General features: G+C 55.6%; 1 protein-coding gene across 5 annotated transcripts in view; it reads right to left on the reverse strand.

Annotated features, from left to right (window-relative positions):
• Window positions 1-14,678, reverse strand: part of ITGB4 (integrin subunit beta 4) — a 31,325-nt gene extending 16,647 nt beyond the window's left edge. Inside the window, exons 1-19 of one of the 5 annotated variants that reach the window (XM_077188335.1) lie at window positions 14,194-14,678; window positions 9,778-9,869; window positions 9,412-9,494; window positions 8,811-8,912; window positions 8,197-8,401; window positions 7,612-7,708; window positions 7,043-7,214; window positions 5,564-5,827; window positions 5,091-5,180; window positions 4,800-4,922; window positions 4,515-4,682; window positions 4,170-4,246; window positions 3,843-4,054; window positions 3,099-3,202; window positions 2,884-2,982; window positions 2,010-2,136; window positions 1,750-1,869; window positions 1,148-1,254; window positions 792-825 (exon numbers count right to left, since the gene is read on the reverse strand). In XM_077188335.1, coding sequence (XP_077044450.1) covers window positions 792-825; window positions 1,148-1,254; window positions 1,750-1,869; window positions 2,010-2,136; window positions 2,884-2,982; window positions 3,099-3,202; window positions 3,843-4,054; window positions 4,170-4,246; window positions 4,515-4,682; window positions 4,800-4,922; window positions 5,091-5,180; window positions 5,564-5,827; window positions 7,043-7,214; window positions 7,612-7,708; window positions 8,197-8,401; window positions 8,811-8,912; window positions 9,412-9,494; window positions 9,778-9,869; window positions 14,194-14,198 — 2,281 coding nt within the window. In that variant the 5' untranslated portion in view covers window positions 14,199-14,678. Of the gene's footprint in view, window positions 1-791; window positions 826-1,147; window positions 1,255-1,749; window positions 1,870-2,009; window positions 2,137-2,883; window positions 2,983-3,098; window positions 3,203-3,842; window positions 4,055-4,169; window positions 4,247-4,514; window positions 4,683-4,799; window positions 4,923-5,090; window positions 5,181-5,563; window positions 5,828-7,042; window positions 7,215-7,611; window positions 7,709-8,196; window positions 8,402-8,810; window positions 8,913-9,411; window positions 9,495-9,777; window positions 9,985-13,928; window positions 14,026-14,193 lie in introns of those variants that run through there. The other 4 variants (XM_077188337.1, XM_077188338.1, XM_054645297.2 and 1 more) reach the window with 4 other exon arrangements.
• Window positions 14,679-15,404: the final 726 nt, after the last annotated feature.

Below are 15,404 nucleotides of genomic sequence, written 5' to 3' on the forward strand. Positions count from 1 at the left end.
TCTGTGCTGGGGGATGCTGAGGGTTCCACCAGGCCGAGGGGTTGGGATGTCAGCAGGGGAGAGGGATGGAGGAGAAAGGGGTGCTCAGGGGTGGGGAGAACACATCTCACCAGCTGAGCATTACATGTCAGGGAGAGCCAGCAGTGGGACTCCCAGCAGGGCAGCCCAGGTGTTGGGTATTTTAGCTTTTATAGAGATGGGGTAACTGAGAGGTGTTTGAAGAGATTTTATTCCATTATCAGTCTCGATGAAGGGTGAGACATAAGAGATGTAAAACTCAATGCCATTCTACCAGAAGCTAATTTCTTAGTTATTTCTTAGTTATAATACTTTATAAATGTTTTTCAGCCCATTAACTTTAACTATACAATGTTGCTATTACTTCTAACACCAATCACTTATATTTTTACTCCACATAATCTTACTCCAATCTTTCACAGTTCTAATTTCTAAAATATTTTGTCTTTTTATAAAGACATTTTGAAACTTATTTCTAGTTCAATCTCTCCCTCAGCAATGTCATCTCTATTCCATAGCCTTCCTAACTCAACACACCTTATCTCAGTATTTGCATGCAGATATATTTTGAAAATTCTTTACAAATCCATTTCTCACAACAGGGTGTGGGGCAGGGAAGAAGCTCCAGGACTCCTTGGCTCAGGCTCTCTGCTAGGAGCCTTCTCCCTGATCCACCTCTCCAGCTCAGAGGGGAGGGATGCTCACCCCAGCACACCCCAAACCCAGGGAGGGAGCGCACCCCCGAGCCCTTCCCCAGGACCCAGGGCTGGTACCTCGTGCACAGCAGGGAAGCAGGGCCAGGCAAGCCTAGAAAACAAATGGCCAGAGACACAATCACTTTGTGGCCAAGGACAAAACCCCCCAAGCCTCCATCAGGGAGGATCCACATCAGCAGGGATGTGTGAGCAGTGGGTGGAGGGGGCTCTCAAGCTGATTTTAGCTAGATGGGGGAAATCTGGCTAAAATTTCACCAGCAGCTCATGCTAGCAACAGCAGAGGGTTGGATACCATAGGGCCATCTGCTGTGAACCTGGCCATGCTGGAGGCTGGGTGAATTCTGGAAATTTGTCATGTTTTTGGCCATATCTGGTTCTCCCCCTGGGCTGGGGAAGCCAGCTGAGACACTTACCTTGCAGCAGGCACAGAACTTCCAGCAGAGCAGGAGCAGCAGCCCCAGGAGCAGGATGAGGAAGATGAGCAGTGGGATGAGCCAGAGGAAGCTCGCAGGTGGGCACTCTGCAAGTGACAGCAGCAATGTCACCTCCAGGCATCAGCCCCGTGTGGGGTGTGCAGGGAGGGAGGGAGCAGGGAGGGGAAAGGCTGGAGCCCAGCTCCCTGAGGGATGCAGCAGCCCAGTTAACCTTGGCAATGCCTCACAACAAGAAATGCTGTTCAGGGAGGGCTATCACACCTCTGTCACACCCAGCCAGACCAAAAGGCTGCAGCACCTTGCAGCAATCCCTGCCCATGGCAGCAGGGGAAAGGCTCTGATCTGTAAAGGTCTCTCTGAGGTTGCCACGTTCCCACCCCTTGCATGGGACAGACAGTGTCACCCACCCGTGGCACTCAGCAAGGTGGGCAGGGAGGTGCTGCCTGCAGCTGACCCTGCCCAGGGGCACAGCAAAGGGACAAAGCAGGGGTTGGAGGCACTGTGGAGGTGGTCAGTCCGATCCAGATCCCAGGCTGGACATCCCCTGCTGGACATCCCCATGCTGGACATGCCCTGCTCACCTTTATTCTTCTGCACACGGACAGTGGTGTTGGGGAGGACACTGGGGTCTCCCTCCAGCGTGTAGTGGTAGGTGCAGTCATCATCCTCATCCTGGAAGGAGCAGTACTCACCAGCCTCCTCTGTGGGGACAGGGGACATGGGTGTGAGGTCACCAGGGCCAGGAAAGCCTTGGGGAGCAGCCCTGAGTGCACAGCCACACGGAGCAGGGCATGCAGGACACACCACACATGGCTGTGCCCAGCTCTGCTTCTCACGGTACCTTTCTTCAGCTCCTCCACCATCTGGATCTGGAGGTGGCAGGAGCTGCAGTTCCCTTTCAGGTTGCCTGTCCCCCAGGTCTGGCAGCGGACACAGTCCCGGATGCTCTCACACACAGCCTGGAAGCCCTGGGCAGAGGGAGTGGGGTGGTCAGGGACACCCCCAGGAGTGGGGGAGGACACAGCCTCTGAAGGGCAGAGCTGGAGAGGCAGCTCCTTATCCCAGAGTCAGGGCAAGGTCCAGGTCAAAAAGAGACGTCACTGACAACAAGCAGCTCATGAAGGATTTATAAGTCCAGTTGGCTCCAAAATCTGTTACACCAACAGCCTGCATTTGAGCAGCAATTAGATCTTCTCCAAGGGTTTCAGTGGCCTTTCCAAAACGTGATCAAGCCAGCTTTCTCCATCCTACTGTGGGATTAGCCCATGTTTGTCAATGGGGAAATTGAATGTGTTCAAGGCCAGGTTGGGTGGGGCCCTGAGCAACTCGATCCAGTGGAAGGTGTCCCCGCCCATGGCAGGAGAGGCAATGAGATAAACTTGAAGGTCCCTTCCAATCCAAACCAGTCTGTGATTCAATGACATGAGGTTTTTCCCAGTCTTGAGGCAAATCAGAACAAGCCACAAGCTGAGCCTCAAACCAGGGTGCAGATAAACACAGACAGACTCTCAACAGCTGCTGCTGGTGAACAGCAAGGCAAAGAAAACCTGTGGCTGCAAAGCAGCTCCCATGCCAGACCTTTCTGGCCACAGGACAGGTGAGACAAACTCTTGCTCAAGATTTTGCTCCTAACAGAGATGTGCCTTCATCTCTGCTTTCCCTTTCTTCCCTGGAAGCTCTGTGTGGAAATAAATGATGAACGCAGAGGGACTCACCAGGGAGTAGCTGATTTCACAGGTGGAGCTGGTGTACAGCGAAGCCATGTCACAGATGCATCTGCCACACTCACACCTGCCGTGGTTATTGCAGATGCCCTGGGAGGGAAGAGGTGACAGCCTGAGAGTGGCACTGGGAGTCAGCAAGGCCCCTCAGTGCCCCAGAGATGCCAGCACAGGGGCAGCCCTGCCTGGGGAGGCGGGGAAGGACCTACCCCCCGGCTGTCGATGCAGGTGTCGTTGCTGGTGGGGCATTCACAGCCCGGGCCCTCCCAGCCGCTCTCGCACACGCAGGCGCCCCTGGAGCAGCGGCCACGATCTGCGGGGAGAGCAGCGATTGCCGGGGCTCCAGGGCTGGGCCTTTCCCCCAGCCCTGTCCGGGGCTGCCCCGCTTTCTCTGGGGTGCACAGGGGCTGCAAAGGGGCTGCACAGCATCCTCCCTGTGCTTCTGCAAGCGCACAGTCCCTGCAGACCATCACTGTGATATTTTCTGAAAAATCCCTTCGCCAGGATTACTTCTCCTGGGAAGCTGAGAAGCTTCAGCTTCTCCCTGTTTTGCTGCTTTGGAATGTGATTTGGAGATTGTTTACCCAGTACGTGAATTGTTTTAATTTAATGGCCAATCATGGTCCAGCTGTGTCAAGGCTCTGAGGAGTCACGAGTATTTATTATTCATTCTTGTTAAGTTTTCTGATGTGTCCTCTCTCTTTCTTTATTATAGTTTTAGCATAGCATTCTTTAATATAATATAGTAAAATAATAAATCAGCCTTCTGAGAACATGGAGTCAGATTCCTCATCTCTCACCTCATCCTGGGGACCCTCACAACACCACACTGGTCACTCAACCCCCCGTGCCAGTGCCACCGGTCCAGGACACCCTGTCTGTGCCCCCAGGCCCAGCACATCCATCCATCCATCCATCCCCAACCCTCTGGGGGGGCTCTGGGGGGCTCTCACCGTTGCAGAGGAAGCCGGAGGTGCGCGGGCACTGCAGGACATCGAACTCGCAGAAGGCGCCGTCGAAGCGCAGGCTCTGTCCCTCGGAGTAGCACTGGCACTTGCCGCACAGGCACTCGCCCCTCCCCGAGCACGGCTCCGTGTCCCCGGGCCGGACGCAGCCCTCGTTGCTGGGGGAGGATGCCGGGGAGCAGTCACACGTGTCCCCTCGCCTGGGGACAGAGATGGTGCTGAGAGAGGCAGGAGCAGAGCGCAGCACAGCAGATCCTGGGCAGGGTGCCCACAGTGTGTCCCCGGCAGGGGGGTGGCTCTGGACACGGTCCTTACCAGCCCGGGTGGCAGATGCACTGTCCGCACACAAAGTTCCCGTGAAAGCTACACTTGGGCGAGTCCAACTCTTGTTGCTGGAAGTGAAGAGAAAAATGGTGTTGCTGAATGGGCCCAGCTGCCCCCAAGACCATTTCAGGAATCAGAAAGGCAGATGCAAAGACAAAGTTTTGCCCTGAAGAGCAAGCTCTACCATGGGACATCACACCGAGCTGGGAACAGGCAGTGATGGAGATCTTGGCCAGGCTGAGCATCACTGAGGGGCCGAGCAGAACCCGCATGCATCAGCCAACACATTCCCACCCTGGGCTGGCAGGAGGAGGACCCCTCTGTGCATGACCCCACCTGTTCACAGGGACACACGTCGCAGACCACAGCAGTTGACACCGTGAGGCTGTCGCTCAGGGACGTGGGTTTCACGTGGATGACTCCGTGCCGGTCCCTCTCGGGGAGGCTGCACACGTGCTGCCCTCCAACGTACTCCAGAGCCTTCACGTGCATGTGGAACTTGCTCTGAAGGAAGGGACACACTGCAGGGATGAGCCAGCTCTGCTGGACCACATCCCAGCTGGACACGGAGAGCTCATCCCCTCACAGGTTCCTTCCCTCCGCTGCCATCCGAGGACTTACCACTTTTCCACGGGTGATGTGGAAGGAGCCCGATTCTGTCTTTTCAAATTCTGGGGAGGTGAACTCTGTCTTCAGGGCTCTGGGGGTGAAGTCAGCCCGGATGTCCATCTTGGAGCGGATGCGCTGGGCACCAGAGCATAAACACAACGTTGATTTTCAGCAGTACCTGTGACCACCCCATGGCCTGCTCCAGAGGGGCCACATCTGCCCTCTGCCTGCTCTCCTGCCCAGGAGGTGCCCAGCCCCTGCCCTCCCTGTGAGCCAGGGTGAAGCTCCAGAGAGCACCGTTACCTCAAAGGCTGTGCGGAGCAACTCCACAATGTTGGAAGAGTCTTCCTGGAGCACCCCGATCTCAGAGATGGGGAAATACTTGTGCAGCTTCTGCAGAGAGACAGGAGCTCCCTGAGCCAAGGCCTTGAGAACCCTCCTCTATCACAGGAGTGGGCTCTGCTTTGAGACCTCCAAATGTCCCTTCCAATGTAAATTAATCTCCAGCTCTGTGCCTCCATTGCTTTACAAGAAGCAGAAACCAACACAAGGAGACCTCTGGAAGCCCAGATTCCTATATCCAGTAATATACCTTGAGACCCCCCACATCCTAGAGCAGCCCCCCAACACAGTGTGCCACCCTCCCAAATACCAAGGTGTTGGTTGAGCACTCTGGGACAAGCGATGGGAGAACACTTTCTCCTCAGAGCTGAGCTGAGACAGAGGCCCTGGAGGAAAGGCAATCCCTCGTGTCATCACTGCCGTGTTCTCCTCACCTCATAGTAGCTGTAGGAGTGGTTGGTGACAGCGAAGATGGGGATGATGTTGTGCTGGCCCAGGAGGCGCACGAGGGTGGGCACTGAAGGATAGTCCTGCTTGGTGTCGTACACGTAGGTACCGTGGCTGTCCAGGTGGCACTGCTCGTCGTTCCTCGCCAGGATCCCTGCCAGGACGTTGGTACCATCAGCTTCATAGTGAAAGGCAGACTCGGTGGAGAACACGAGCAGGTGAGTGCTGTCCTTTCTCCAGCCAATCTTATCCTGCAGCCAGGGAAGGGGAGAAGGAACCTTTATCTCTGTGCTTCCCAAACCCCTGCACAGCACTTGCAGCCCTTGGCAAGCCAGCACTGACAGGAGCTGGAATACCCAAGGGACAAGGCACCACCTGCACCTGGCAGCCATCACAACCAGCCACGTGTCCCCAGGGATCCCAGCACCCACCCACACCCCAAAGCACAGGGTGTCTCCCACCCAGCAGCTCGGTGCCAGGCACATGTGTGTACAGGGGGCAAGCCCACACCTCCCTGGACGTGTCTGGAGCCGTGCTCATCCCTCAGCCAAGCAGCCAAACCCAAGTGGGCTCTTTTCCAGGGAGCAGAGTTTCATCACCGCAGGCGTGGAGGGGGACAGAGCAAAGAGCACACACAGGGCTCCCAGCAAGGAGACAAACAGCAGGATACATATTCTAAGGCTTAAGGAAAATTGGGAATGCAAAACAGCTTGGCACTGGGAGCATGTGCCTGGGAGGGCAAGAACCAACTGTAGCTGAGCCAGGGCTCCCTGGCTGCCCTGTCAGGTGCCCGGTGCACGACTCTTCTGCTCATCAGTGGGCATCAGGAAGAGCCACTCTGTTGTAGTGTGTTTTTATACTTTGTAATACTTTGAAGTAATTTTGTTTTGTATCCCCGTATTTTTCCCAAATGGTTTATCCCAGACTGTACCCCTCTTCCTTTACCTGTGTAATCCCTCTCCCTGGATGAGATCATCCCCAAACCCCCACCCTGGCTCTCTGTCAATCACTCAGCATCCCATCCCCCCCATCTAGAAGCTTCGATCCAGGATGTCGAGTGATTAGCCAGAGACAAGGGGTCAGGCCCCCAAGCCTTGCCCCATACACTGTCCTAAATGTCTATCCCCCACTACCCATCCCTTAGGGTCACTTATTGGTTAGTAAAATGTTATCTACTTTCGGTTTCCACCTCCCTTTAAATGTAACCTTGGCACATCTCCCGGGGCTCTCAGCAGGAGCCCCCTAAGGTGCAGGAGCTCCCCAGAGCCCCTGAATAAAACCTTGGATTAACCCCTGCTAAGAGTCGGCCCTTTATCTTCTACTGATGTCTCTGGCGTCTCTTCTGCTGCAAAGGTGACCAGCCCAGGTGCCCTTAGTACCCTTGGGGCATGGGCTGAGGGTTCCTGAGAGGCTCACAGAGGGACAGAGACACCACTCCTTAAAAACACAGCCCTGGCCACCCTCACCTTGCACACAGCTGTCTGCAGGATGGCATCGAAGCCGCCCTCAGGGGCGTCCAGGTTGCCGGAGATGCGCTCCTTGCGCAGCTCCTGGCTGAAGTGGTTGATGTTGCTGGTCAGGCGGATGACGTTCTTGAAGGAGAATGGGGAGTCGGCGTTGTGCCAGGGCTCACGCAGCCTGGGACAGATGGAACCAGGGGTCTCGTGTGGGCCAGGAGCCAAGGGATGCCGGGGTGCAAGGAGAGGAAATGTGGGGAGAATCCCTCAAGGGAAGTCATGGAGCTGAGCAGCTCAGCCACCAGCACAGAGAGGGAGAAGGGATGAGGGCAGAGATAGAGGAGAAGATGAGTTGGCTGTGGCAGAGCAGGGAAGGTGTGAAAGCAGAGGATGACACTGCTGGCATTGTCACAGTGCTACAGCAAGCCCTGAGGGATGGGGAGACCAGGGAGGACACCAGCAGTGAAGGTAGGGAGATGGATGGAGGCTCTTGCACTGCTCACTGAAAGCCACAGAGAAACAGAAGGCACTTTCCACTCCCTCTACTCCCACCTCAGGGACCCATGGGGCTCACTCACTTTTCAGGTCTCATGTCTGTCTGAGGGGATGAGACTTTGTCCACAAACTTGCCAAATCCAATGGTGTAATTGGAAGTCAGGGCTTGCAGGAAGTCCGCTGGGAGGAGGGGAAAGGAAGGGGGACACACATAAATAAAGAGATGCCTGTGAGCTCCCTGCTCCAGGGAAAGAAGTCATTTTGTGGGCATCTTCTCTGCTGGTGGGTTCTTTGATAAGATTCCCAAACTGTCATCTTTTATAGGGCAGAAACCAACACCCCCTTTGGAGCCCCAAAACTGGAGCTCCTGCTATAGCTTCCAGCAGGTTCAGGATGCCAGAGGCCCTGCACAGACCAGCTCTGAAGGGCACCAGCTGGGCTGGAAGGGGAGAGCATGTGAGGATCCCTGCAGGACCAGAGAGACATCCCCACACAGGACTGCAGAGAGATAATGAGAAGCTCTAATTAAAACAGACCCCTCTCGGGCCATTGCCAGCTGCATCCCCCTCTCTGGTGCTGGCAGAGGACTCGCAGCCACAGGCAGGAACGAGCTGCCTGCCCTCATCAGCACAGAGCAGGCTCCCCTCTTCTCCCAGCTCTGCCCTCACCTAGGTTATGCCCCATGCTTTTGAGGTTGTCCAGATCATCAGACATGGAGTAGGAGAAGTCCATGAGGATGTAGAGATCCACAGGGCTCTCCTTGGGCTGGAAGACATCCATGTAGAAGCTCATCTCCTCGCCAGCCCGCAGCCGCATGTACATGGCCTGGGGGGACACCTGGGTCCTCTGCAGGGACATGTTGATGCTGGAATTCTGTGAAGGAGAGTGACATGGAGGGGATGGACTCCATCTCCAGCATGAGTGCAATGAGGAGGAGGCAAGGAGCAGGGAGATGTGTGGGAAGTACAAAGGCAGGGATGAGCACGTCCCCCTCCCTCATGTACTGTCCAACAGCCTCCCCCACAGCTACTCGTGTCCAGCCAGGCACCTTCTCCAGAGGGATGTGAGCACTTAGCTTACATCTGCTGTGTCTGCAAAGGCAGCCCAGCCTGGACCAGGGCCAGTGACCCACAGGTCCACCAGCTGGCCAAGGCATTGTTTTTGAGTAGATCCTACATAAATAGCGATCTAGGCTTTGTGTTCTGCCTGCTGAGGAGCCTAGAGAAGGCTGAAGGAGCCCTCAGGAGAGGCTGAGCACGGGCTGTGTGTCCCCAGCACGCACCTTCAGTGTCCTCATCTCTCCCTGGGTGTACACGATGCTGCCCTCCCCGCAGCCGGAGCGCAGCAGGTTCTCCCGCAGGTCACAGCGCGGCTCCTCGAAGCTCTGCCAGGGAGCAAGAGCAGCATCAGAGACACAGAAACCACCAGATCCACTGGGAAAGGGGGAAACACACAGGGCAGGAAGCAGGTTCTTGTGCCTAGAGCATTATGAGCCTTTGAGAGCAGGAGAGGGGCAGAGAGATGGGTTCTGTGAGAGATGTTCTCACACAGAACCACCAGCTGAAATGTGACCACCAGTGAGTCACTGGGTTGTGTGAGATAAATCTCTCCCTCCATCCCTTGCACACACTGTTTCTGGTGCACTGTCATTTTCTGATAAACTCCTGTTTTACTGCAATTCTGCAATTCTGCTCTGGACGGCCCTCCCTCCCTCCCCATGTTCCACACCAAAAGGAAATCCACATTGCAGTCTTTCCCATCCAGAAGAGAAGCTGGATCCAGCAGCTGTCCCTGCTCTTGTGTCCCTGTCCCACTGAGGGCAGTGGGATCCCTCCCTCAGCAGGGTGAGAAGAGGAGCCCCAGGCTGCCCTGCAAGGTCTCACCTCATCAGTGCAGAAGGAGCAATCCTTGTCCACCCGGATGCACTCGGTGCAGCTCTTTGCCCGGGACAGCACACAGCGGTTGTCTGCCAGGAAAGATCAGGGCATCAGGGATGCGGAGAACAAAGGGAGCTGTGGGAGAAAGGCTGATCCCATGGAAAAATGAAGGTTTTGCCTGGTTAGTGGAAACTGGCTGCAGAACAGCAGTGGGGTAGCATGGGAGGGTCCCCAAAACTGGGGAGATGGAAAACAGCAGGAAAAGCCCACAGCAGGTGCTCTCCACATGAAGACTGGTGTTTCTGGAAGCAGGGCAGGTACACACAGTCCCCAAGGGGAGGTGGCAGACAGGGCTGCCATGGCTCCACTCACTTTTGCTCCATTGGCAGACACTGGTCGTGCAGAGCAGGGACAGGAGGAGCAGCCTGGCACACACCCGTGGCAGCACATTCATCCTCTTCCTCCTGAAATAAAGGGATTGCTGCATTGCAGAGAGCCAAGAGGTGGAAATGGATCTGGATATGGCCAGGGCAGCACCCACAGAGCCCCTTACCAGCCTTGCCAGGGTGGGACAGCCCTCACATCCTGGGCTGGAAACAATTGCTGAGCTCTGCAGGGCAGGGCACAAAGCAAAACCAAGGATGGTTTGTACTCTGCTCAGGCATCTGCAAAAGGCTCAAAATTCCCAGCAATGCCACCCCTGTGCCTGGAGTTGGGGTGTCCAGCTTGACATCAAGGTTGCTGCAGGCAGCTGGAGCACAGGAGGTCCCAGACAGAGCCCAGCACCATCCACACATGTGAGCACTGACCAGGCCAAGACATTGCTTTTCCTGGCAGGTTAGAGAAACAAAACAAAAAGAAAGAAAACAAAACAAAACAAAAAAAAAAAAAAAAAAACCCCAAAAAAACAACAAAAAAACCACCAAAAAAAAAAAAGGAAAACAAAGTGACTGTCCACATCTCTCCCCAAAAGCAACACTGACCCCTCCCTTCAGCTATTTCCTATCACACTAAGAGTTTCCAGGATGGTCAAGCTAACAATAAAGAGAGGGTGAGGTCTTGGGAAATGCCAGGCTTGGAGCTTTGGAGTCACTGAATGAATCTGTGGTTTTGAGAGCCTGGCAGATCCCCTTTGTCCTGTCCAGGGCAGCAGAACCCCTTGATGGACACAGAGGTCAAGTCCTAAACAGAGTGAACCATTCTCCCTGCACCACACATGACTGAGAAAACTCAGTGCCATCCAGAAGTCAGCATTTGGATGTGGTAAACAGAAGGCACAAAGCTGGAACTCGAGTTCTGCAGCTGCTGTGCCAGAGGCTCGTCCTCACAGCCAGCAGGGCAAGTGAGAGCAGTCAAAGAAAAATCATCAGTGTAAAGATATCGTTAAAGCATCTCCTTCCTGGCAGATGCAATTGTGAAATATGAAATGTGAATGAATTGTCTTATAGTTTCTTGCTGTGTCAGCCCTGACTCTAAAATGAAAAGAATGTGGAAATCACTTAAAACAGGGCAAGGAAACAGGAAAAGTTGTTGCGTGCAGTAACGATGCCCAAGTTCCCCGAGGGACATGAGGGACATCCAGCACACAGAGCAGTCACGGGGAGACTCAGCCACTCACAGCCTCCCTGGGCTGCAGGGAAACCCCTGGAAAAACCCAGCCTGGTCTCAGCAGCACCAGATCACACCTGGCCTCTGCAGCCAGGGGAACACATTGAATGCAGCAATTGTTGTGACACAGGGCTCAACCAAGGCGGCATCGGCAGCACAGGACCTCGCTCCTGGTGGCTGCACTTGGCTCCATGTGAGAGCCACTGGGTGCACAGCAGCAACTGGCAGGGCACTGGTTCATCCTGTCAGCTGTGCCCAGAGGGATTTACCACAGCCATCAATGCCCAGTGGCTAAAAGTGAAACACAGGGGCCTCAGGGCAGCGTCTCTGCAGGGAAACCCTGGGAAGCTTTGGGGTGGGAACCCCAGGGAGCTTTGCTGTTCCTCAGGACCTGTGGCCAATGTGCTGTTTTGCCAATGAGCTGCTTTTCTTATGGGTAAAGGTACCAGCTGAGCAAGGGAACTCCTCTGCTTTCCTCCCTGCCCCACTCACAGCCAGGCCATGTCCCCAGTTGGGCCCTTTGCAGGTTTGGGGGGTCCCTGTCCCCCCAGGTCCCATTGCAGCGCTGGCTCTGAGGCCAGCATTGCTCACCCAGGACATGCCTGTGGCCTCCTTCAGGGACAGTCCTCACACCAGCACTCACTGGCAAATATTGTGTCCCTTGCTACTGACACAGGCAGATTTTGAAGCCAGGAAAATCCCTTTTTCCTTTGCTCTGCCCCAGCCCAGGAGAGTGCTATGGAGATGTGGGGAGGTGCCAGGTAGAGGTGGGATGAAAGGGTAGGGAAGGAATCCTCAGAGCCCATGGAAGGAAAACACAGTTGAAAACATCACCTGAGCACTCAGCAAATCCCATCTCCCACCATGGCAGGGGCCACAAGGAAAAGATTGAGTAGGGAACCAGACTGCTCAGCTCACAAGGACCTAATGCCTCTTCCCTTAATCACCAGTTAGGAAAAAGTCACCAAGGAACGGATGGACACACCCTGGGCCTCAGGCTCATAAATTGCCATCACGTCTTTTCAAGTGCTGAGATAACAGGCCATAAAATCCTGCTCAATATCAACGTTCTGTTGCCCTGTGAGCCACCAACCTTCAAGGATTTTGCTGGGCAGATGCCAGCCTGCTGGGTGCTGGTGGCACGGAGCATGGCCGCTGAGGAATGCAGCTGCAATATTCCTGCAAAAATATGGGAGTGGCCACCCCTTGCTTTCAGAAGTGTCCTCTGGAAGGGAAAATGCCACTTCCACTTCAGGAAAGCTGCAGGATTTGGTTGGGTTTTCATGACAACAACAACAACAAAAAATAAATCTGTTCAGTTGTTCAAAAACAAGGAGAAAGAGCAGCTCCTGGCTGCACATAAACTTCCTACCATTTCCCAGATTTGCTCCAGCATTTCCTCCTGGTCTCCTCTTGCTCCCCCAGCCTTTGCCCTGCCCCTCAGCACAGCCAACAAACCTGCTCCAGGAATCTGCCAAGAACCCCTGAGTGTAGAGAAGCTGGGGCTAGGTACCTCATCCCCAAAAATCCAGTCAATGCTCCAAACAAACCACTGGTGCAATGGGACAGAGGACAGGGTTGGAATGGCAGATGGAAGAGCAAGGAGCAGGTTGTGATGAGCCACAGAGCAACAGCAGGAGCCTGGTCCCAGCTGCCACATGGGGGACACCTGGCAGGTTGGGACACGGGAGTGGGAAAGTGAGGGAGATGCTAAGCAAGGAGTTCCCAAGCACAGCCTTTCCTCTCTTGGGTGGGAATTGCTCTTTTCATGGCTGTGTGGGGCTGTGCAGGGGACTAACCCTGGTCCCTGGCATCAAGGACCATCCACATGTCCATGTGTGCTGAGGATGGGCAGTGCAGCCACAGCCCAGGGGATCAGGGACACAGCTCATGTTCTGTCCTCCTCAAATATGGTGGCACAGAGCTGCTGGGACCATGCTCCAAAACTTGGAAATTATTAAGCCAGACTTCCAAAAACTACCAAAAACTCAACCCAAAAATCACATTGTCTCCTACACACAAAATCCTAATGGTCCTGTTTTGTGTGCCTTCCCCATCCTTTCCCTCTCCTTCCCCAGGCGTGCTCCTGCAGCTGGGACACCCCATGTGAGTGTCTCCATTTGTTGTTTTCAGCTCCCAGGTTGAGTCCCAGACCCCAGACATGGCCCCCAGCACCCTCCAGCCAGGGACAAAACACAGCAGGATCCAGCCCACACGGAGCTGCTGGGAGCTGCTTTGTGCCAGCACCCCCCGTGCTGTGAAGGGCTGGTGGCTCTGGTTCCATCTCCTCCTGCTCACCCCTGGGCTCGGGCAGAGGGGAACCCCAAGAAGCAGAGGCAGGAACAGCAGCACCCTGCCTAAGGTCTTCCCAAATGCCAGCACAGCCCCTGAACCCCCTGTTCCCTCCATGTGCTCTTCCTGCCACTTTCTCTGCTCCTTTGGCCCCACAAGACACTTTTCCCTCCTCCTCCTCCGTGGGTGCTCCTCATCCCCCTTTCCCCCAGCTAACCCATGCCTGTCAGCCCCCTCACACCAACCCTCCTGTCCTGTTCCCTGTCCATGTCAGATCCACGGATTTGCAAACACCCCAACACCTGCAGTTCAGCAAAGCCCACCCTGAACCCCCCGCTCTCTCCTGGCCGTTTCCTCTGGGATCCCCCTTCCCTTGCTCCCCCCTTGCAGGGGCAGCCACCAGGTCTGGAAAACAACCCCGGTGGGCTCCGGGGGTGGGAGGCACCCACAGCCCGGCTGGCCTTGCACCCTTCCACCCGTGAAAGCTTTCCCTGGGTGCCAGCTCCACAGCCTTTCCCCCTGGAACTGAGGGACAGGGCAACCCCTGAGACTCCAACAGCGTCCCCAAAGGGCTCTGCTGAGCCATCGCACCCCGCACCGCTCCCGGACCCCCACCCAAATACCTGCGGACACAAACCCGGACCCGTGCGGCCCCCACAGCCCTGCCCGGTCACCAGCGCTGCCTTTCCCTGCCAGCCCAGAGGCACCGGACGGTGCCCGACAGCCAAAAACCAGGGGAAAACAGAGGGAACAGGCGGGCAGGGGCTGAGCCCCGCGCTCCGTGTCCTGCCCACCTGCCCGAGCATTAATTCACTGCCCGGTTCATCAACGCAGCCAAGTTCGAGCGAGCTGGACGCTGCAGAGCACAGATGAATTGATTCCACAAACCTCATTAGCGCCGGGTCTGACTGAGAGTCCAAATCCTCTGCCGCAGCCCGAATAACAGGCACCGCACACCAAGCCAAGAAACTCTCCCGAAGGCAGAGGGGGAACGTGCTGCTCCGCTGCTGCGACTTGATTTATTTCCAGCTTTGGGCTTTTCTTTCCTATTTTTTTTTTTTTAATTCTCTTTCTCCCTCCTCTCTATTTTGTGTCCCTTTTCTCTTTCCGGTTAAACGTCAGGGCTCGGTGCGGCGGGGAGCGCAGCCCGCCCGCGATCCCTCATAACTCCCTGCGGCCCCTCAGCCAAAAATCCACTTTGTTCTCAGTGCCCGCGCTGCCGCCTCGCCCTCCCGAGGGGCTGCCAGGGAGAGAGGGTGGGAGTTGCGATAAATGAGCTCGGATCCCAGGTGAGGAGAAGTTTTATCCCAGGCGGGAGGGAGGAGGGGGTGCCCGTGACGCAGGGCTGGCATTCCCTGCTCCCTGCACACCTGGCCGGGCGGGCACAGCCTCCGGACCCTCCCACAGGAACAGGGCTGGGAAAGGGCGGTGGGAAGGTGCTGCCGAGGGCAGGGAGCCCGGAGGGGCTGCTCGGCTTCATCCGCCTGCTCAGGGCAGAGCTGAGGGAGCTCCCCGACCCCCCGTGGCAGGGGTTTCTCCTCCCAGTTTCCCCCTGGCACGACTGGGAGGCGTCACCCTCAGAGCTCAGGTAATTCCTTGCTGAAATGTCAGGGAAATTCCTGCCCCGACAATCGGCAGATGCCGAGCTCAGCCTCGGTGCTTTGGGTGCAGAGGATGGATCAGCACCCTGCTTTATCCAGGGCGTGGGCACAGCAGAGCACTCCTCACCTGCAGTGAATCTGCCTCAAGATTGTAGCACCATGAATGATTCCCATCCATACCTGCATCCCACCATGGTCCAAGGCTCCCACGAGCAGCAGTCCCACAGCTGATTCCAGTCCTTCTGCTGAGCTGGATCCAAAATCCCTTCCCCAGTCCAAAGAACAGCAGAGGAGGGTTTAGAGTTCAGGTGAGGCTGTTTCTCTGTCCACAACACCCATTTGCTTTAGAGCCTGGGGTTGGTCACAGCTCAGAACCACTCACACTTTCCACAGAACAGAGCACACGCATTCTGGAGTAGATGCAATGTCACAGGCTGGATTTTGGCTCCCTGATAGATCCTCACAAGGAAAACTGCATCCCCTGAGCTTCAGCACAAA

Source organism: Agelaius phoeniceus, chromosome 19 (assembly GCF_051311805.1).
Source record: "Agelaius phoeniceus isolate bAgePho1 chromosome 19, bAgePho1.hap1, whole genome shotgun sequence".
In the NCBI taxonomy this organism is placed as follows: Eukaryota; Metazoa; Chordata; class Aves; order Passeriformes; family Icteridae; genus Agelaius; species Agelaius phoeniceus.